Source organism: Bos taurus, chromosome 4, assembly GCF_002263795.3.
Source record: "Bos taurus isolate L1 Dominette 01449 registration number 42190680 breed Hereford chromosome 4, ARS-UCD2.0, whole genome shotgun sequence".
Lineage (NCBI taxonomy): Eukaryota > Metazoa > Chordata > Mammalia > Artiodactyla > Bovidae > Bos > Bos taurus.
The window spans coordinates 65,316,489-65,339,538 of record NC_037331.1 but is presented as its reverse complement, the minus strand read 5'-3'; the positions used below and the strand labels follow the sequence as shown (position 1 = coordinate 65,339,538).

General features: G+C 53.7%; 1 protein-coding gene across 4 annotated transcripts in view; it reads left to right on the top strand.

Annotated features, from left to right (window-relative positions):
* ADCYAP1R1 (ADCYAP receptor type I) overlaps nt 1–23,050 on the top strand; it is a 107,172-nt gene that overhangs the window by 37,560 nt on the left and 46,562 nt on the right. For 3 of the 4 annotated variants that reach the window (XM_010804298.3, XM_010804297.3, XM_010804296.3), the window contains exons 3-4: nt 19,370–19,508; nt 21,251–21,356. In XM_010804298.3, coding sequence (XP_010802600.1) covers nt 19,407–19,508; nt 21,251–21,356 — 208 coding nt within the window. In that variant the 5' untranslated portion in view covers nt 19,370–19,406. 4 annotated transcript variants of the gene reach the window in all.

The window sequence follows — 23,050 nt, the reverse complement described above, 5'->3', positions numbered from 1 at the left end:
CTCACTTATTCAACTGAAAAATATTTCCTGAGCACAGGTTTCATGCCAAACACTTGGATGGAACAAGACTAACACGGGTTGTGACCTCAGAGATCTTTGGTCATAGGTTGTTCCCACCCCATCTCTCACATTCAGTCTCTAGATGACAGGGACCTCAGTAGACAGGATTGTAAGGTGCCCTGGGATACAAGCCCACACAAGTCCCTCCTCTCAGATATGGACAGGACATAGAAATATAACGGATTTTACTTTCCTGGTTAGGCTAGTTACGTGGCAAAGGGGAAAGGATTTTGTAGAGGTTGTTGGGCTTCCCTGTGTGGCTCAGATGGTAAAGAATCTGTCTGCAATGCAGGAGACTTGGGTTTGATCCCTGGTTCAGGAAGATCCCCTGGAGAAGGGAATGGCTACCCACTGCAGTATTCTTGCCTGGAGAATTCCCTGGACAGAGGAGCCTGGCAGGCTACAGTCCATGGGGTTGTAGAGAGTCAGACAGGATGGAGTGACTAAGCACACACACATGATGCTTTGACTTTAAATTTGTCAAAAGGAAGATTAGCCCAAGACAGTTTGAGATAATCAAATGAGCCCTTTAAGAGAGAGTCTAGACTTCAAAGACGGAGGCATCAGTCTCTCTCCTGTTGGCCTTCAAGAAGCAAACTGTCATGTTCTAGAGAGGACCAGATGGGGTCCCGGAAGCTGACTGCTCAGCCCCTCAACCATATGGAATAGATTCTATCGACAAGCTTAGAAGAAGACCCTGAGCCTCAGATGAGACCCCAGACCTGACTGACACTTTGCAGTCTTAAGACACCTGAGCAGGGGACTCCACGTGTACTCCTGCCCTAGGGAAACCATGACATAATCAATGTGCATTATTTTAAACTGCCAAGTTGGTGGGAACTTGTTACCCTGCAGTAGAAGCCTGATCTACATATTCCGCCCCTGAGTACCTACAAGGTCTTGGGTCAAGGTCATCCTGCCAGCTCTATCTTCCCAACCCCCACTCAGGGCCCAGAGCCCCAGCACCCCCAGTGAATTCCCAGCAGACAATGCTCCCATCAGCCATGGCAAAGAATTGTTTCATCAGCTGCCAACCTGCTCCCAAAGTTGGTTGTCAAAGAACGTTCTATTTGCCCTACTTTTAATATAATTATCAGCATCGTTTGCACGACACCGAGTCAGGGCTCAGCCCGTCACAGGCCCCCTATTATCCTGAGTTGCTTTTCTGGGAACAGCTGGATCCATGCCTCACGCTTGCTGCCTCCTCCCACATGAATTATCTGTAATTTCCACACCTCCGTGCTTGCTTGCTGGGGTCCCGCGTGAAAGCTAGGACTTGTGCTGGGCCGGGTGCACTGTTATTTTCCAGGCAGACAAGTCAGGCTCTGAGGAAACTGGAACAACAGCAAGCAGGACCAGGCTTTTTCTGTGGGACCTGCAAGGGGTGGGGAGGGCCAGCAAGGGGTGTGGGGGCCCAATCCAGCAGGAGCTGGAGCCAGACTGAGGGCAGTGAGCAACGTGGCTCTTGAACACCTGCAGTGAGGCCCTTTGGAGAGTGCCCAGGAGGGGCCTGTCTCACAGTGGAAAACCTCACATCAACTCCAGAGTGTGCCAGTGAAGATGGGGAAGATGGAGGTGCAGGGAAGAAAAGAAAGTCCGGTGAATAGAGAATTGGAGATGGAATGGAAATACGCATTCTCCTTCCACCAGAGTTCCCGCAGGGTATTTGGCTCTCATGGGTAAACAGCTGAGTCCCTGAGGAGGGGACTACGGAAGGTGAATGGGAAACTCTGCTTTACGAGGAGAACTGCCTGACAGTGATGAAGCTCTGCCTGTGCAGAGTGGCCCACTGCCTGGCTCAATTCTACAAGAGAGAAATGGCCTCTCTTGGTAGAGACGGTGTACTTTTGCCCGGCAGATCTGTGGATAGTGCCCGTGTGCGTGTGTGAGAGCATGTTTGGACCCTAGGCGAATGCACCTCTGGGCATACCTAATGGACAGAGAAGCACATGTGTGCCTGTGTGGCGAACACTCCCATGCAGCAATGCGTGCTAAGTCGCTTCAGTCGTGTCTGTCTCTTTGCAACCCCTATGGACTGTAACCTGCTAGGCTCCTCTATCCATGGGAATCTCCAAGCAAGAATATTGGAGTGGGTTGCTATGTCCTTCTTCAAGGGAGAAGGACCCAAAGATCGAACCCGTGCCTTGGGTGCCTTCCCCACCCAAAGATCGAACCCGTGTTTCATGTCTCTTGTATTGGCAGGCGGGTTCTTTACCACAAGTGCCACCTGGGAACCACGCTCTGAATGCAGCAATAAGTATGTGTATTTGGGTGTGTGGGAGGCTTCCCTTGTAGCTCAGCTAGTAAAGAATCCTTCTCCAGGCCAGAGGCTGCAGTTGGGCACTTATGTACACGGGGGACAGAGATAGGACATTTGGCTCTTCACATGTATCTCTCAATTTTGCCTCTTTTTAAAAAACTTTTTATTTTGTATTGGGATATAGCCAATTAACAAACAATGTTGTGATGATTTCACATGAACAGTGAAGGGTCTCGGCCATACATATACATGGATCCATTCTCCCCCAAACTCCCCTCCCATCCAGGCTGCCGCATAACATTGAACAGAGCTCCATGTGTACACAGTAGGTCCTGGTTGGCTATCCATTTTAAATATGGCAGTGTATCATGTCCACCCCAAACTCCCTAATTATCCCATGCCCCATCCTTCCCTCCCAGCAACCTTAAGTTCATCCTCTGAGAGTCTCTTTCTGTTTTGTAAGTTCACTTGTATCATTTCTTTTTAGATTCTACATATAAGAGAAGTCAAACACTATCTCTCCTTCTCTGTCTGACTTACTTTACTCAGTATGACAATCTCTAGACCCATCCATGTTGCTGCAGATGCATTATTTCATTGTTTTAATGGCCGAGTAATATTCCATTTCACTTTTACCTCTTTTGATGCCTACTCACAGTTACCTACACTTTCCACCTCCCAAGAAGATCCTCTTCCTTTCTAAGAGTTATGGTTCAGGGGACAGAACTCAGGACTTGAAATCCAGAGATCTGGTATGTGGCCCCAGCTCTGATAATAATTAGCTTTTATGACTTTGAGCCAGTCATTCCTGTTGAGCCTCATTTGCTTTCTCTGTGAAATGGGGTGCTTAACCAGTCAAGTCTGCACTTAGAATTTAGGATTCCCAAATCGGTGACCCCTGGTCTCTTTCTCTTCCTCTGACAGTTCTCCCCTTGCTCACCCTCATCCATCACCGTGCCCTGTGGGTATGGAACAGAGAGGATGCAGAACTCCTGAGCTCTGAGGAGCTCCCAGGAGGCTCTGAGAACATGCCTTCCTTCCGTCTGTGCGCCAGGTTTCTGGTGAGGCAGCTTCAAGTATTCTAGAGTTCCTGGAGAACAGTCTGAAAACCATGGGTCTAAGTAGCATGGTGTTTATTGCCTTGGTTTCTTAGAAAATTTCAAGGGTCCCTGGGGTAGCTGAAAAGGCTCTGGAGGGTACTGGTTTATCCGCTGAGGATGCTGCCCCCTGGGTGAGAGGGCAGCAAGCCTGCTTCTGGAATTGTGCTCTCCCCGGGGAGCCCAGGCCTGCTACCTGGATGTCCCTACAGACTGTCTATCTGCTGAAGAGGGGAGCTTTAGAGGCACTGGGCCTGCCCTACGCACCATCATGGGACTGACCTTCCAGAGCCTCCCTGCTCACCCCACTGTGTTTCTGGGCTGACTCCAGCACAGATGCAGGGGGTGACCAGAGGCCCTTCAGAATCAAACTTCCCCTGGAACTGTGCACGGGCTTGCGTGAGAAGTGACCCAGGGTCAGCATTTTGCTCCTTCATAGAAAGAAACCCAGACTCCACAGCCTGCCATGCAAGGCCCAGCATATTCCCCAAATAGGAATTAGATGGGCAAATGTACAGAAGGCAGTTACTTTCCCATCCTTTTCATGGCCGGGAGCATGTAGAAAACAAAAACATATGTATATGAATAGTTCCCAGAGGAGGTAAAAGGGGCTGCTGATGGTTGTGAGGGCACTGAGGGATGGTCCCTTGGCATACCTCTCAGGGTTCCAGACATGTGAGCATGCCACCTTGTGACACGCACAAGGAAGGCATTTAACACAGGGCTATGACAGTGGTTCTGAGCCTTGGCTGCACATTACAATCCACTGGGGAGCTTTTAAAAAAATCCTTTTGCCCAGGCCTTACCACAGACTGTACTGATCTTGGTGGTGAGACTTAGGCATGGGGACATTTTTAAAGCTCCCCAAGGATTCTGTAGCACCGGAAGGTTGGAAACCACTGGCTCAAGATAAGGTGAGCATTCAGCAAATGTCAGCTGTTTATTGTACAATAAAAACGCCTCGGTGTCCTCAAATGTGCTGTTCTCCCCGCCTGCGCAGCTGGACTGGTGTGGCTGGCATGGGGTGGGGTGGGTAGGGGCTGAGAGTCACGGAGGGAACCAGTGCTCAGGAGAGACAAATGCTGGATATGGCAGCCTGGCATCCATCTCCCTCTGCCACATCTCAGAAAATTGAATTAAAATCCATCTTTTTCGGCTGCTGCCCGCCTGGCTGGCTGGCTTGTGGAAGGGAGCTGAGGCAATGAGCACCTCAGGGGAGGGAAAAACTGTTGAGGAGACCCCAGCCTCCCACCCCAGGGGAGAGAAGGAAACTCCAGGGGTCCTCTGGGAGGAGCGGGTGGTCCCATAGGTGGTCCCTTGGCCTCCAGTCTCCCTGAATGAAGCCAGGCAGGCAGGGTGAGGAGGAAAAAGAAAGTCTGGTCCTGTCCTTGGGGAGGCCCAGTCTGGGAGACCAGAATTGGCATAGCTCCTGCTGAAGGAGAACCAGGCTTGTCTGGAGAGACCAGAGCTGTATGTCTGCATGGGTGGAGAACAGTCTGGGGCATGAGAACCCAGCCTGCTCCAGAATGACTGGGGCTGTTAGCTAGGTCAAACAACACCAAACTGGGCACACGGACACAAACTTTAGTCCCCAGACTAAATGCATCCTCGGGCTCATCCTGTGGCCCCTCCAGGCTTGGGTGCTTCATTCATAGAGAAGGGGACGAGTCAGCCTTCCTGGATCCCAGCTCTGATGATGCTCATTCCTGTGGCTCATCTAAACTGATGTCATTAGGTACGGTAGGGATTAGAAGCCACCTATAAGGACTGCAACACCTTGGAGACAGTAGAGAGGTGCCCTGTCCAGAACCAACTATAAGAAGTGTCCCTTATGGTGGACTCTATGTGCCTGGCTTAGTGGGCAGCAGGCAGAGCAGGAGCTGGATTTCCACCCCTACCTGCTCCATGCTGGGCATGGATGGCACAGTGGGACCTGGAGCCCTGGCTGACCCCTAGCTGTGGTCAGCTAGGAGCCTGCCCTCTGGCTAGGAGCCTGACGGCAAAGTGGGAAGAGGTGAAGGAAAGGGATGTGGGTGGAGGACTTCAGGTTAATTCCTGTCCACTGGCTGCCCAGGCAGAGGGGGGAAGGGATGCTCAACCTGCTCACTGCCCACACCAAGCAAGACACACATCTGGGACACAAAACAGAGAGCAGGTGTTCCAGAGCCCAGAGGGGGACCTGAGGTATGGAAAAGAGAGTAAACGTGGAAATGAAGGCTGGCTCTGAGCCAAGGGTCCTCCTCTAGTCGCCTGACCGTGGACATTTCCAGGGACAGCCGGACAGCCGCAGGTGACCTTCGTCACACTTCGTGCCTCCAGTGTCCTGAGTTCCATGCTTCCCTCCTGACTCTGAGACGGCGGTAGCCCCTCCTTTCTCCTCACGTTTCACAGTTTACAGAACACTTTCACACACAACATCTCATTTGATTTTCAAAGAGACGGATGAAAGGAAGCTGCCAGGGGTCAGGCAACAGTCTAGAAAGGGGTCTACTCAGGTCTGGAGGGAAGTCCTGCTGGTCTTGTCTGTCTGACTTGACCAAGGCACCGAGCCCTCTTCTCTCCAGAGGGGTCTCACTCTTTATTGATACAGATAAGAACTAACATCCTCCTCTTCCAGGAAGCTTTCCTGGACTGAAAGAGATGTGATCCATGCAGACCAACACTGTGGTGTACCAGAGGGGGCCAGGGTTCACTGTGTTGTAGAGAGAAACCATCAACTCACTGAGCAGACTTTCTGGACACTCCAATACTTCCTTTGTTTCCCTTATGGAGTCCTGCTCCATCCTCCAGTCCTCTCCTCCTCAGCTGAGCAAGAATTCCCAAGGAAAGGAGCTCAAGTCTCTCTCTTCCTCCTCCTCCTTCTTGAAGCTTCCTTAAGAAGGTGGCATACCCAAAACTCTTGAATAAGGAAAGCCAGAGCCTGGTTGCAGAGCTGTGGGCTGGGGTATGGAGGGAGCTCTTCAGATGCTGACACCTGGGGTGGGACCAAGAAGCCATGAGCAGGGGCAAGTAGGAGCAGTGGTTGGCTGGTGGGGGTGGGCAGAGGGTAAGTGCTTGGCATGGGAGTATGTAACTAACTGTTCTTGGTTGGGCTTTGGCTTTGCCACCAACTGGCTACCTGACCTTGACCTGCTTGGGGCTTCCCAGGTTGACTAGTGGTAAAGAATTCATCTGCCAATGCAGGCGACACAAGAGACTCAGGTTCTATCCCTGGGTTGGGAAGATTCCCTGGAGGAGGGCATGGCAACCTACTCCAGTATTCTTGCCTGGAGGCTGCCATGGAGAGGAGCCTGGAAGGCTGTAGTCCTTACGGTTGCAAAGAGTCAGTCAGTTCCCCTCACTAAGCCTCAGCTTATCCATCTATACCAGGAGGAGGTTGAGCAGTACAATGACAGTTGTTCAGGCTCTAAGTCATGTTCGACTCTTCGTGACCCCACAGACAGCAGCAAGCCAGGCTTTCCTGTTCCTCAGTGTCTCCTGGATTTTGCTCAAACTCATGTCCATTGAGTTCGTGTAGCAATAGTAATTAATTCATTAGTGAGGAAATAAAATCAGTGAAAACCTACTTAGTCCTAGTCTTGTTTAATGCTGTTGACAAGAGGTGGGGGGTTGGGGGGGGAGGTACTGTGATGCCCCTGTACAGGCAAATAGCTGAGGCTCAGAGACACCCAGTCACCTAACCCCAGCGCACAGAGCTACCCCTGGCACAGCCTCGACTGGAGCCAGGCAATCTGAGCCCAGAGCACTGTTGTTTTAAGCTGCTGTAGGGCGCCCCTGTAAGGCACCCCAACCTCCCTTTTCTGGCCATAGAGGCGATCACATTTGAAGACATTCGGACAGGCTCCCAGAAGCTAGCTGACTTTCCCAGTCCAGGGCTGTGGGGGCAAAGAAAAATCCCAAGGGGAGTCTGGCACTTGCCCTGTAAGGAAGGCTTCCTGGAGGAGGAGGAACTGGTTCTGACAGGGAATCAGAAGGACGTGGGAGGGAGAAGACTGATGGTTTCTCGCTCTGGGTATTTCGGGAGGGTTAAAAGGAGGGAGGTGAGCCCCGGGACTGAGTCCCGGAAGCCGGGCGACAGAGGGGGGTTGTCGCCTCCTCATCCTCGCCCCCGGGTCTCCACGCCAAAGCTCCTGCTCTGGTCTGCGGCGGGCGGGGTCCGGCTCCCCTAACCCCTCCCCCGGGCGCCCATTGGCCTGCACCCCACCCCCCAGCCTGCGAAGCACGGGGGGAGGCGGTGGTCGGTCGCCTCCCTCCTGCCCCCGGCCTGGCTTCGCGGTGGAGGCGGTGCCTCTCCGGCAAGGCAGACCAGGCTGGGCGGACGCGCGGCGCGGGGCGGGCTAGGGAAGGCCGGGGGCCTCGCGCTCGGGCCCCGGGCGGCGACTGACAGCGGCGGCGGCGGCGGCAGCGGCTCCAGGCGAGCGTGGTCCCCGCGTGCGCACAAGCTCGCCGCCGCGCAGGGACCCACGGACACCGGCGCCGGGCGGACACACAGACGCGGAGATCGGGCTCTACGCGCGCTACTCAGCGCACGAGCTCCCCATCCCTGGGCGGAGCGGGGCGCGGACTCGCCGCTGCGCGCCCTCCCCGCGGAGTCTGCCCCGGGCAGACCCGCAGCCCGCGGCCCCGCCGCGAGGCCCCTGGGTGAGCAGGTAAGCGCCGCCCCTCCGCCCTTGCCCCTCTGCGCCTCATCCGCCCTCCCCCGACTTCAGAACCTTCGCCCCTCCGGGGCTACGGGACCCCCTCCTCCAGCTCAGCTGTCTCCGCCAGCCGCGTCCTTCACCGACGGAGAGCGGGCCAGGGCCAGAGCGGGGCCAACCTCCCAAAACCGAAATGAAGCCCTCTCCAGCCGCTGCTTCCTTCCTGCGCGACACTCTGCCACCCTCCGTCCCGAACCCACCCCCCCGCCCCCCGCCTCCACCCGGTATCTGGGATCGCGCCCCGGAGATACCGATCCCTGCAGCCCGCAGCGGGTGGGATGGGCTAGCTCCCGGGCGCCCCTCCTCGTGCCATAGGGAGGACCAGGGCAGGAAGGCACTGCGACCGGAGGGACCCAGAGGGACCTGTCTACCTACTCCTGAAGCAGACGGCTACGCGGATCCGATCGGGAAGGCAACGCTGGAGGGTTCCCTGGGGGCTGGGTACCGCAGTCTTCATGGGGTTTTTGAGGGGTGGGCTCGGGACATGCTGTGTAGAGGGTGAAGTACTACAGCGTATATAACGTTCCGGAGTAGTGACACCTTCGCAATGGTTCAAAAGAGCGTTGTCTCTGGGTTTCCCGCGGTGCAGAGGCAGGGGTCGGGATGCCTGGGTTTCTGCGGTTCCGCGGAGGAAACGGCCCACCAGGGCCTGTGGGAGAAACGTGTCGGTCTCCCCTGGCTGAAGTGGGCCCGCCTGAGATGAGACCCCTGCCGGCTTCCTTAAAGGCACAGGCTCCCGTTGCAGCTGTGGGAGGCAGGGGCCGGCAACCTGGGCAGGCAGGACCTTTGCAGGTTTGCAGGAGGGGGCTCGGGGGCCGGAAGCGGGGGTGGTGGGTTAGAAGCGGCCAGAGTGCCACTGGATGGAGCTAGACACTCAGGAGGGAGCCCAGCCACAAACTGATTGTATTTCATGTGGAGCTGGGAGTGGAAGCTCACCCCTGGAAGGTGCTGAGACCCCCTTTGAAAGCTGCTGGGGGAGGGAGGGTGGACCCCTGCCAATTCTCCAGAGGATTTCTATGCTTTTAGTACAGGTGCATCAGTCTCCTTTATCTCCTCTAGCACCCTCCTCCCGACTACCAAAAGAAAAGACATGGCATTTGGCTTTTCCAGTGAGCAGCCCTGCGTGGGGTGGGGGGCAGCTGGGAAGTGAGAGGGGGCTACACAGTCAGAGGGGGGCAGCTTTCCCTGGAGAGAGGCAGAAAAGCATTCTGAAGGTCAGGCTAGAGGCTTCTGAGTGGCTGTGGGCCTCTGGAGGGGTTAAAAAACTATATGAGCCTTGGAGGGGTTGTGAGGAGTGGGGAGGAGCAGCACTCAGATTATCTCAGAAGGCCAGTCTGAGTTGGTGTTGGGTGCAGGTGGGGTTGGCAGAACCCCTAGTCCCTACCCAGATGAATCCTACCCTTCTGACCTTGGGGAGGACAAGCAGAGGTGCCAGTCTGGACACCAGTCAAAATTTGAGTTTATAAATTAGAAATAGAACACACCGGAGCAGGCCCTGGCCAGATCTTCCAAACAGTTCATCAACAAGTGTGTGTGGGTGGCCAGGGAGCTGAACCGGTGCCTTCCCGCCCCTGCCCTGGGTCATTCGTCCGTGATTCTGTGCCTGGAACGGGATGTATGACTCTGTTTGCCCCTGTTTGCAATGAGAGGGAATGTCTATGGGGAGATTCCTGAAGGACTTTTGCCTATGTTCTGGGAACTAATCAGGCTGAAAGATCCATTAAGTCTTGTTTTATGTCAGGTTTGGGTGAGCAGGGAGTTGATTGGAGAAACACTGGAATCCACCCTTTTTATGCGGCCACCCCTCTCTGCCATGCCCCTACTTTGGGAAACTCCCTCGATTCCTGTTGAATAATCCAAATAAAACAAAATGGGGGTTTACAGATCAACATAGATACCTGGAAGGCTAGGAAAGACAAGACTTAAGGCCGCAAAGTGGCGTTCTTCCTGGGGATGTGGCCACAGGTTATGTGTCCCAGGTATCCGGTCTCCCGGATTTCCCTGACCAGGGCTGGCACTAAGGGAGGACACCTTGTGCTGTCTGCTAGAGGGCAGAACCAAGGAGCGCCGAGCACAGAGCACAGGCTCAGCTCGGTGCCAGAGAGGCCTCGCTTCCCCAGGAGCCACCCCAGCGTGGAGCCGACACCTGCGGGTGACAGGTGCTTTCCTGTCTGGGGAGGTATGTGAGCAGAGATCCCGTGCCCCAGACAGGTAGGCCTAGAGCCCCTGGAAGCCTCGATTACCCCTGCATGGAGGCCTATGAGTCTGGGGTCTGAATGGGCTGGGACTAGTGGTCTGGCTGCCTGGCAACATGCAGTCTGGAAACTCATCAGCTGCAGCATGCTTGCACTAAGCCCTGGATGCCGTCAGAGGCACATGGTGACAGCCACCCCCACAGTGACACACAGAGAGGGAGTGACACACCGCTGGGGTGGCATCAAGACTTCCTGTGGCACCTGCCAGAAAGCCAGGGCAAACATACAACAGCAGAGAGCAACATACGTAGGGACATGGGGACACGCACATGGACATGGAGACACACCCTGTCACACAAATCTGGACACGCCTGGGGACTGAGGTGTCTGCTCCATGAAGACCACAAAGTCTGCCTTAGACACTAACGAGTGTCCATGTGCACGACGTTGACACTGAATGGAGAAAGTGTGTGTGTGTTGCGTGAGGCTGGAACGAGGGTTGGCAGGCTTTTTCTGCAAAGGGCCAGATAGTAAATTATTTTAGGCTTTTGCTGGCTGTGCACTCCGTTGCAACTGCTTCATTCTGCTGTCATAACGTAAAAGCAGCCATAGATGCTACTTATGCAAATGAGCAGAGCTGTGTTCTGATGAGCTTTATTTATGGCCACAAATTTGATTTTCACACAGTTTTCCTGTGTCATGAAATATGAGCCTTTTGATTTTTTTCCTGACCATTTGAAAATGTAAAAACCATTTTTGGCTCCCTGACTGTATAAAAATAGGTGACAGGCTGGATCCAATCTGCTAGAAGGGTTTGTGATCTTCTGGGCTATAGGTTAGCAAAGAGAAGTGGTTTAAGAGGTGGAAGAAGGGAGGAGCTTTAGTCCTGGGAGCCCACATTGCTCCAGGGTCCCCTGGATGCCTGTCTTCACCCTGCCTGGAGCTCAGGGTACCTGTCTATTTAATGCCTGACCTCAGCATCCTAGACAAGCTTCTGCTGGGTTCATGTTATACATCTCCCATGCTAAGGACACCTGGAGATGGTGTTCATGCCTGAAAATGAAAGGATATCATGTCACTGGACTCACCAAACAGGTCCTGAGCCCCTCTCCTATTCACCCTGTTGGCCAAGGACATGCCCATCTCCACCAGGAGGAAAACCCACAGGGAAACCAGGACATGCCCCTTGTTTTCAGACAAGACTTCAAACTCGTAAAGACAAGGATGAGACCTGAAACAGCCCCGGCAGGGGTGAGGGGTTTCCTCATCTAGGTCTGGTGGTTGTCAGAGGAGGGTGAGGCCAGTGGAGGTGGGTGCAGCCAGGCTGGGCTTCCTGGAAGTGGTGATAGGAGGTTGTATTGTCCTTGTGGAATACCTGCACTCTCTTATCCCAGCTCCATGCATTGCCTTAGTGCTCACCTTTCTCCCATGACAAATGGGCACCACAGAGGGGTGGCTGGGGAATAAAACATAGAGTCCCTTTGTGGGTACCCCTGAATGTTCCAGCTTCTGATTTAAGGCTGTATGGTGGACCGGGTCCTGCTCAGTTTCTCCTATCCCTCCTGTCCCCTTCTGACATTTCTTTCCTGCCGTTTCCCCAGAGGAGAGGCATGGGAGATCTTTCTCCACTTTCTCAAGTCTCTGGATTCTGTCCTCCACTTCCCATTCCAGCTGCCCTTCCCTGCCCAGACCACCATCTCCTCTACCTGGATCCCAGGGTTTTTGCTTGTGTTTTCTCCTTCCACTGAGCTCACCAGCCTTCTGAGAAATATTCCCTAAATGAGAAGCCTAGCACTTCAGTCCCCTGCCTGAAACTCTTCAGTGCCCCAGCCCTCTCTCCTGTAACTAGGCTGCTGCGTCCCTGGCATTCCAGACTGGCACCAACCTTCCACCATCTCACCACCCCTCACCTTGCTGGGTCCCTCAACACTCTTCAGTCACCTTTCTAAGCTCATCACCAGGCAGCCCTCGAGTTTTAGGGTCCCCACCGAGTGCCCTACTTGTTCCAGGTGCCAGTCAGAGCTGGCCATCCCTTCCGGGGGTCAGCATCCCCTCCAGAGGGACGGTTGGTTAGCAAGAGGGTCAGTGCAGATGGCCACGCTCTCCATCCCACCGGCCTCGAGCCTCAGGACCGGCCTGGGAGGGGCACAGTCACCCATCCGCAAACCAGTGCCTGCTTCCTGTTTCCCCTCCCGCACTATGCCCTCTCCTCCCACCCCTGCCTCCCACTGCCTTCCATCACCTCCTGCCCCTCCTCATGCTCTCCCCTTTCTTTTATCTTCTCTTTCCTGATTTCCATTCTTCTCCCTTCTTCCTCTTCCAGGCCCTTGGGGGGCTGTCCCTGACAGAGCATTCCTAGGACCCTTCAGGGATAGGAGATGCGCCTGGACTAGCTAGTGTGGAAGGGTTTGGCAGCGTGACCTTGAGAAAGACTCTGGGTCACTTTGGGCCTCTAACCCTCACTTATGAAATGAGACATTATTAACAATGGGTGGGCTTCCCTGGTGGCTCAGATGGTAAAGAATCCGCCTGCAATGCAGGAAACCCAGGTTCAATCCCTGAGTTGGGAAGATCCCTTGGAGAAGAAGAGAGAAGTCGCTCAGTCGTGTCCGACTCTTTGCGACGCCATGGACTGTAGCCCACCAGGCTCCTCAGTCCATGGGATTTTCCAGGCATGAATACTGGAGTGGGTTGCCATTTCCTTCTCCAGGGGATCTTCCCGACCCAGGGATAGAACCCAGGTCTCCCGCATTGTAGGCAGACGCTTCAGGCATTCTCTTCTACCCTGGAGAAGGGAATGGCAACCCACTCCAGTATTCTTGCCTAGTGAACCCCATGGACAGAAGAGCCTGGCAGGCTACAGTCCATGGGATTGCAAAGAGTTAGATACAACTGAGTGACGAACACACACACACACACACACACATGCCACCAGTGCCCGTGTGTGCCCAGCCTTTCCTGAGCCTGGATTCCCTATGTGTAAGAATAGTAGGAGACCCTTTCAGGGATATGACTTCTGTCTTCTGCTGTGCATAGGCCTACAGGAACTAGACTTTGAAAGGGGAACATTTGAACATCAAAGAAGAACATTTGCATTCATGATTAATCTGTCCATTGCCAGAACTCCCCTCACTGCAGCGTTGGGCACTGACCTTTATCAGCTCTGACCTTATTGGTGAGAAAAGAGGTTCTTCTTTCCCAGAAACAAGTTAAGTTCCCTCCATTTGAGGGGTGAGTTGGAGGGGCAGTGTTTCATTTTTCAGCCTTCCCTCTCTGGTCCCCTGTACTAGGAGGGAGAGGAGGAAGTCGGGGGTGGGTGCTGCTCAGGTTTCATAAGTAAAAGGGGCATGTGTAGAGTAAGGGAGGTGAATGGTCCACTTTCTCTGGGTCGTCTTCGATCTGGTGTCCAGGCTTGGCACTGCTTCATGATGGGGACGGATGCTGAACGGCCAGAGGAGATGCCAATAGCAGATGCCCCAACCCCATGAGGACAGAGGAGGGACACAGGGCTATGCAGCTCCACGGAGAAGAAGAGTGAGATGCTGCCCTCCTCCAGTGGGCACTCCCAGGAGACAGAGGAACCTGTGCTGCTCAGGGCTGGCCTGGAAGGATGTGGTGGAAAGACATCAAAGCTTCCCCTGGGGGCCGTAGAGAGGGCTGAGCTCCCAAGCCTAGAAACTGGACCATCTCAGCAGGGAGGGCTACAGAGAGGGTCCTGCAGGGTGTGGGGCAGTGTAGGAGATGCTGCAGGGTCTCCAAGTCCCCTCCCACTTCATGCAGAGCCCAGTGAGTCACTGCTGGCTCCGGTGTGCTGACTGATGATGCCATCTTCCTGTGTGCCTGGCGCAGTGGCTCGCTGCAGGACACGGCTGCTCTTGCTGTTCCTGCTCCAGGCCAGTCACTGGGCTTGTAGGTCCTGAGGAGGGCAGGCCCTCCCAAGTCTGGAGGGGGGAGCCGACTCCCCTGTAGTCTGCATATTTGTCACACATCCATTCCTGCCAGGCAAGGCTCCGGAACTCTCTTTTGGGTGACCTTGGGAAGTGTCTCCCCAACTCTGGACTCAGTTTCCCCACAGGAAGCTCAGTACCATGGGGAGGTGGCCTTCAAAGTCCATTTCAGGTCTGAAATGCTATGTCTGTCATGAACTCTTCCATGTAGGGAGCTTCAGACATAGAAATGTGGGTAGAGGGGTAGCAGACGGCCTCACTAGTCCAGGGCATGTGAGAGGGATTGCTATTAGGATACCAATGGATTCTGAGCTGGTCTTCCTTTTAGCAATAACAGAGAGTGGTGGGAGCATAGGGATGGAGTGCACAAGCTTTGAAGCCAGGCTCTTTCGGTTCACTCCCCAGCTCTACCACATGCTTGCTGTGTGACCTTGGGGAAGTTGCCTACCCTCTCTGTGCCTCAGTCTTCTCAGCTGTAGAGTGAGGATAATGCTAGTAAAGACGGCATAGGTTTGGGGCAGGTGAAATGAGATAATGTATATTTATTGTTTGGAAGAGTGCCTGGCACGTACTGACTGTTTAATAAATGTTAGCCATTAGTGAATAAAAGTGCAGACCTGATGTTCTCATTTTGAATGTGACAGAGGGCTTCCCTGGTGGCTCAGATGCTAAAGAATCTGTCTGCATTGCAGGAGACCCAGGTTCAATCCCTGGGTTGGGAAGATCCCCTGGAGAAGGGAATGGCAACCCACTCTAGTATTCTTGACTGGAGGATTCCATGGACAGAGGAGCCTGGTGGGCTACAGTCCATGGGGTCACAAAGAGTCAGACATGACTGAGGGACTAACACTTATGGGGTAGAGATGACAGTAAAAAGAGATGATTAAAAAAAAAAAAGCCTGAACACAAGGTGGTAAGATAATAATAGTTAGCATATGGCTAGTCCTTATTGGGAGCCAGGATGTACTCTACTGTCTATGGCTTATTGTTGTTTGGTTTGGTTTGTATTTTTTTTAAATTGTTTGTTTGTTTGTATTTTTGTATGCTTTATTAATCGCTAAGTCGTGTTCAACTCTTTCGGGACCCCAAGGACTATAGCCCACCAGACTTCTCTGTCCATGGAATTTCCCAGGCAAGAATACTGGAGTGGGTTGCTGTTTCCTTCTCCAGGGCATCTTCCCGATCCAGAGATTGAACGCGGGTCCCCCGTGCAGGTGGATACTTTTTCACTGAGCCACCAGGGAAGCCCTGTCTATAGTTAACTTACATGAATTGGTTGATGCCTCTTAGTAACATCTATGAAGTAGGTATTATTATTCTCATTTCACATATAATTGAATCAAGGCACAGAAAAATTAAGTGGCTTGCCTGAGGTCTTTAGGCTTAAAACTCTAGAAAAATGGTTCTCAAGTCCACCATACTAAATGCCAGTATATAGTTTAATTGCCTTCAGATCAGTTGCAAAAGCTGTTTTACCTCAGCAGAGCCTGGACCCAAGAGACAGAGCCTGGGAATATCGGTGAGCTGGTCATCCTGAGCCACATGTGTGGTGGGGCTGAAAGAGCCCAGCATCCATCCTGAGGGAGGGGAGAGTCCAACCCCAGGCTGTAGTGGCCAGGCTTGACCGTGGCCCTTATGAGGGTCATTGACAGCTTGGGGGAGTCCAGAAAAGGGAGGCAGCCTTGACAGGAAGCAGGGGACAGGGCTGGCAGTGGCAGACCCAGGGGTTACATTTGGAAGGGCTTTCCTGGGACAGAGGACCCCCCCCGCCCCATGTGGTCCAGATGTATATGAGGTTTGGGGCAGGTGGCCTCAGACTGTAAGCTCTAAGGGTTGTACAGTGGTCTTGGGGTGGGGGTCTGGGAAAAGAGGTGGGCCTGGGATTATATCCTGAGACCAGGTTCCCAGCTGAGGTTGGGGAGAGGGATGATCAAGGCCTGGGAGCCCGCAAGTTCCCTCTCTCCATGCCTTGGTGAGAGATGTCTGTGTCCTGTTGGGCAGAGGGTAGACTGTAGTTGGGGAAGGTAAACTAGAGAGAGCAAAAGTGGGAATCAGGAACCCAGCTCTAGTTCCAGAGGAGGCCCTGTATTGAGAGTAACCCCTCTACCATGCGGCACAGGGTGGGGGTGGGGTGGGGGCTTACACTGCTGTCTTGGTTCTCATCATTGTCTGAGCAGCCTGGTGACAAAGCAGAGAGCTGGGGGATGGTTAGGCAGTTAGGCTGGGGCCTCTGCTCCAGCTTGTTTTTAATTCACTGCAGGGATAAGCATCCTGCAAGTCAGGGCATGGTGTGTGTGTGTGCGTGTGCGTGTGTGTGTATGGATGTGTTTGTCTATGTGTCTGTGTGTGCATGCTCATATGCTCATATGCGTGTGTACCTACAGTCCCATCTGAATCCGGATAAATCTGCTGCCTCTAAATATCTGAATGCTTTTGCAGAATGAGTGCGTGTATGGTTACATGCGTTAATAATCCGATAAATGTACCTGAAGATGTAAATCTCTGGGTGATGCATCTGCACATACCTTTGTTCTGTGCTCTGTGAGGGTGCCTTGGCATTTATGTGAACATGTGTGGAGTTGTCTGTTGATCCCCCAAGGAGTTTCCACCTTCATTATTCCACACTTGGGTGTTTGTATTGATGCCTTCAGGTGGGTGCCCTGGGGGTAAAGTCTCTCTCTGTGGAATTGATGTGTTGTCATGCTCTCTCTGTAGACCTGTTTCTGTGTGTGTGTGTGTGTGTGTGTGTGTGTGTGTGAGAGAGAGAGAGAGAGAGAGAGAGAGCACCAGTCCTCAAAAACAAACTCCTGCTTGCCTGCTGCCACCCACTTGCCCCCTAGAACAACCGCAACAGGGCCAGCCACTTGCTCTTCCAGGCTAATGCTCTTGGTTCTGTTAAGTTAAAGTTAAAGCAAAGGCTTAAAGCAAAGGCTTTATAATCCTGTCTCTACATGAGAATCTCCTGTAGAATTTAAACAACACTGGTACCTGGGCCCAGCCTGAGGGATTCTGACTCAGTTGGGTGGGGGTATTTTTAAATGCTCCTCAGCAATTCTGCTGGACAGCCCAAGTTGAGGACTGCCAGGGTGGTCGACAGAGGTATGGGGGGCACCAGCCTTGTCCTGGGTGGAAGCTTCTCTGACCCCAGGCCCCATCAGCCTTTGCTCCTCATTGTAGCACGTGCGGGAGAATTAGCCCAGATATCGGAGGCTTCCTGCCTTAGGAGCTTTTCTGAGCCCTTAGTCTCCAGCATCTGCTGAGGCACTGTGGGCCCAGCATTCCTCTCTTCCAGCCAGGTGTGTAGGGAGCTCCAGTTCTCTGAAGACAGGGCCTTGGGCCTCCCTAGGGTTAGTGGAGATGACAGATTCCCCTGGGGACCACCAGTGCCAAGTTGTGCCAGAGGTAGTGTGGCGCCAGGTGTTTGGAGGATTCTGGGAGGGGATACAGAGGCTGAAGCCTGTGCCTGGGATGCCCAGGGGTACTGGGGCCAGTGTTCCCCCAGCCTGCCCAGTCCTTCTTGACCTGCAGGGGAGAGACTGGGCCAGCATCCCTAAGGCACCCCTGGCCTCAGAGCATCTCTTGGGGATACCCAGGCCCTCCTCAGTATTTCCAAGTGATCCCCAAAAGGCAGAACAGCAGGTAGGTAGAGAAGGTCCCCCTTTCCTTGAACCTTCCTAAAATTGGTTTTCTTTCTTCTCTTTGGGTGCTTATTTGTCACCAGATTGAGCTTGAAGAGGTGAGGAGAGGAGGGAGGTATGAGGAGGCAGAAATTCTGGGGGCACAGAGGGCCCTGGAGTGATGGCTGCTCTGCCCATTGATGGGGGTGTGCAAGGACTCATGGTTGGGATACAGCCCCTTGGGTCTCCCCATGGATGCAACCCCGGCACCTATGGGTTAGTGGTGGCCCTGATATGGGCCTAGTCAATATTTTTAGTAATAATTTAATAGTAATAATAACTTTTAATTACTGTTTAGTACTTCATTGTATGGCTATGCAGGGGTCTATAAACAGTGCCTGTCTGATGGATGGTTGGCTACCCCATTTTTTTTTTGCTGTTGATGCTATTTTAAATGATGCTGCAGTGAACATTCTTACATATGCTTCTTTCTGTACAAGTGCAGATATCTCCCTAGGATAGATACCCAGATGCCAAATTGCTGGCATGTGAGGCATATCAATTACTGATTGATTTTAGAAGCAGACTAAACTCTTCCTCTGGGCAGGTGCTGGGGCTCCCTCAACCTCCTCACTCGACTCCCTTTGCCCTGTCTGGTCCCTGGGAGCTCTGAGGGGGAGATCCTCGAGGTCTGAGCACATCCTCCGTAGCATCACGTTTTGTCTGTTGCATTGGTGATGGTTTTATCCTGGAGGCCGAGTGGGCTGAGGCAGGATGAAAGGATGCTATGTTTGTTGGGGACCAGGCTCGGCTGCTGGAACAAAGCGGCCCTGTATGAGCTAGTGAGTTGGAGAGAAGAGCAGCTCCTTGTCACCTAGTAGCCGGCAGCTAGGTGGTCCTTCAGGCTGGCAGGGAGGCTCAGAGCCCTGGGGCCCACTCCGTCATCCTGGCTGCCCCTGGCGAGTTGTTCCCCATCCCTCAGGTGTTATCCTGACTGCTCCATCCAGACTGGGTCTGGGGAGGGGAAAGAGCAGCAGGGGCAAGCACGTGCTGCCTTAGGGATAGGTGGTATTGGGGTGGCACGTGTCATGTCACCCACATTCCACAGGTAGGAAATTCATCACATGCCTGCACCCGAGAGCAGGAGGGACCTGGAAATGTCCTCTCCGGGTGGGCATGTATGTGCCAGCTAAAACTTTGCCACTGTGGAGGGAGATCCAGGGACACAGTCATCTGCTGCGGAGGACAAAGCCATCCAGACCATTCTCATAGTCCGATGGGCACCCGGGCCAGCGGGTTCCCTGCTGTGGCCTCAGCGCCTGGTACTGAGCAGGTGCTTGGCAGATGCTTGTGTGTTAGAAGAATAAAGAACTGCACATAAAAAGGCATGGACGGGGGTGCCCTTGGAGGCTTTGCTGTGCGTAGGGGAGAGGGAGTGTCCCTGCCCCTCCTGTGCCACCGAACCTGCGGGAGACATGCTTTTCCTTTCTTTCTAGCCTGTAGACACCTGGGGTTGAGCAGTGGCGGCTGTGAATGAGAGGCGGGCGGCACTGGCCCGAGCCGCCTTGCAGGCTGAGAAGCGTCATGGCCAGCATCGCGCAGGTCTCCCTGGCTGCTCTCCTCCTGCTGCCTATGGTAAGGACCCAGGACCCGAGCTGACCTCGCGCCCGCCCCTCCGCCACCCCCGCCATGACCAGCCAGAGCCCCAGTCTCACTCGAGCTCCCACCCGAGATAACCTGTGTCTTTTATGTGGTCTCAGCCAAGCTCAATTCACATGGCTGGTATCTCTGCCTGTACCCCAACTGGACCATCCCGCACCATTGTGTGCATTGAAAAGGGTGCTTCTTCCTGAAGATCTTGTACCGGTTTGACAAGAAATTGCTACATAATTTACAAATTGATTATGATAGTAATATATGTGGGCTTCCCTGGTGACTTAGATGGTAAAGAATCTGCCTGCAATGCAGAAGACCCAGGTTCAGGAAGATTCTCTGGAGAAGAGAATGGCTACCCACTCCAATATTCTTGCCTGGAGAATTCCATGGACAGAGAAGCCTAGCAGGCTAATAGTCCATGGGGTCACAAAGAGTCGGACATGACTGAGTGACTAACACACACACATATGTGGCAGCCTTTAGAGGTGTGCAGTATACAACCTGCTCAGCTGTATTCATGGGCCCTCATTAGGGCTGCATAAGGCAATTTAGATCCTGGTTCCCAGCCTGCTAATCTCTGGCAGGCTAGAGCTCAGAAGCCTCTCCTTGACCAAGAGGGATAGGGTGGGGGGCTCCAAGGCATTGCCCCCCTGCTCCTCTATCTGGGAATTCTGACCAGCATAGATGCAGCTCTCTTCAGAGCCCTGGATGCCAGTCCTGCCTCTGGCTTGCCTTACTGTGTGACTACCGACACGCTCAGCTCTTTCCCTACACAACTGTGAACAGTCAGCGCTAGACTGGATCCCTGAGCCCTGCTCTTGGCAGCCTGTGATGCCTGGCACCTGCCTCCACACTCACCAACATCCCCTTGTGAAACTATCCCTGCCCTGGAGTTTTAAGCAGAAGTGACAGCATAAGTATGCAGCTGTCATGACAGCATTCATGGGCTTTGAAGTTATTTGATCCTACACTTAAATCCAGTATCTGCCACTAACCAGCAGGCAGTATGACCTTGAGCAGCAGTTGTTTTTAACTTCTTTGAGCCTCAGTTTTCCTCTTTTGTAAAATGGGGCAGGAGTAAATGAGCATGGTTAGTAAGCGCCATGCAGTGCTATCACTGTCCTTCACCTGCAGCTCCTGGGCCCCAAGAGGAGAGAAAGGATGAACTCTCTCAACCAACTCCCTCCTCTCTCTCACCTGCTGCTTGCTCCCCTAAAATGCAGTCATAGCCTCGGGGTCTCTGAAGCTGGACTGCATGAATTTGAATTCTGGCTGTTCAGTCTACTAAGCTGTGTGACTCTGAGCAAGTTTCTTAACATCTCTGTGCTTAGGTCTCACATCTGTTGAATGGGAAATGGTAAAAATAGTGCCTTGTTTGTAGTACTCTCGGTATATATGTATGCATGGATAGGACAGAGTAATGCATGCACTTTAGTATGGTGCTATCTATGTATTTGCTAATGTTATGATAAAACGTGGAAACTGAGAGCCAGGGAGGGGGGTGGGATCTGCCCGGGTCCCGCATTGAGCTGGTAAAGTGGAAGAGTCCTCATGGCATTTGTGACAAAGCGGAGGCACTGCTGCTTCTGAAATCTCTCGGTCGCTGTCCTCTTCCTGCTTCTTTTGCTCCCCACCCCCACTGCCCCTGAGGCTTAAGTAGCCGGGCTTGGCAGTGAACCTCCCTGCTCCTCCCCACCATTTATCCCCTGTGTCCCCTGCAGGCCACCGCCATGCATTCCGACTGCATCTTCAAGAAGGAGCAAGCCATGTGCCTGGAGAAGATCCAGAGGGTGAATGACCTGATGGGCTTGAATGACTCCTCCCCAGGTGAGGATGGTGGTGGGGAGGGCCACCACCTCTGGAACATCTAAGGTCAGCCTTAGAACTGATGTTGCCACCTCTGGCCACCTACAGAAAGTGGTGGAGGGTACAGGTCCTTGGGTCCTTCAGAAAGCCCTTTGGGGCGATGGAGCCCTGGATCTGCTCTGGGCAGTGATGCTGGAGTTGCCCTCCTTGGGGATGGCCTGCCTAGATGCCTCCCTCTGAAAGGGGCTATTCCAGGTGACTGCACGTGGCTGCCTTCACTCCCATGGGGGCCGAGAATGAGCTGGTATCTGGGTTGGGCAGCCAGCGGCTGTCAGAGAGCTCATTAGCAGGCAGCCTGGGTCTTGTGGCAGAAGGGACACAGCTGTTGCTGGTGGCCAAGTTAGAGAGCACCTGGTCAGCTCAGAGCATGAGGTATGGGATCATGCCCGTCTCCTCTGCTCACCCCATCAGAGGGCAGAGAACAGGTTGCAGCGGGAAACCCAGCCCTGTGTGTCTGTGCCGCTGTTCTCCTGGGCTGCTATGAGCGTGGAGGGCAGGAGGCTGCTCCCTTAGGTCGGATGCTGCCGCACATGGCAGGACATTTAGCGGCCCTCGCTCTCCCACTAGATGCCTGTGCCACCCCTAATCTCAGTGACAGCCCCCAAACCTCACATTACCAGGTGTCCCAAGGGAGGGGCCTGGCCCCTGGCTGCCAACCAGTGGTCCTGTGTACCCTTTCCTCCTATGGGACACCGAGGCCCATTGAGCAAGGGCACCCTGACCCCAGCAGAGGCAGGAGGGTCTGCATGGGAAGCTGGGGACTTGAGGGTAGGGGGCATCTCTGGAGAACTCCTTAGACTTTCCCATACCTCAGTCGCTGGAAGGTGGGACTCTCTGCCCCCTCTAGAGGGATCTACCTTTCTCTTTGGTCTTCTCCATTCTCAGGGAGCTCTTTTGAGAACCATTTATTTAAATACTTAGTTAGCCTGCAGATCAGTTAATTGTAATGGTCCCTCTGGGCTGAACTCCCTAGCCAGTCAGCTCAGCGAACATCAACTAGTAATGGAGTCCCTCCCAGCCATGCTGGCCTTTCCCTCCAGCCATGCTCTTGTTCAGCCCTACCTGAGGCCAAAAGTGGATCTGAGGCCCCACCAGCCAGGAAAACCAAGGCGGGGGGCCCAGATGGGCACACAGTTGCAAGAGACTCAACGAATAGCCGATCCAGGCCTCTTATCTAGAGGATGGGAACGTGGGACCCAGAAGGAAGTGATTCTTTGCAACCATGGGAAGAGGGAGTGTCAGACTCAGGTGGGCCTGGAACCCAAACACCCTGCCTCCCAGCACGAGGCCATTGTTCCTGAATCACAGGTCTCAGATATACTTGGGACTGAGCAGTAGGAAGCATCAGGTAGGGACAGGTAGAGATGGGAAGTAGGGTGGGGACTGGGCCCACAGGTGTGCAAGTTAATCGCACCCATGGAGCCCTGGGCAGGAGGAGGACAAGAGGCCCTGCCTGCATGGGTATCCTGGTAGAAGTGTGAATGTGGGCGAGGCAGGTGTAATGATGGGTGCCACCCAAGAGGGGCAGGCCAGAACCCCTGGGAGGGGCTCTCCCCTCCAGGTGTTCTCAGGAGAGGACGGATGAAAGGAATTCTCTGTGGAGAAGGATTCATGGAGAAGGTGGCGTTTAAGCCAGATCCTTGGTCCTCACACCT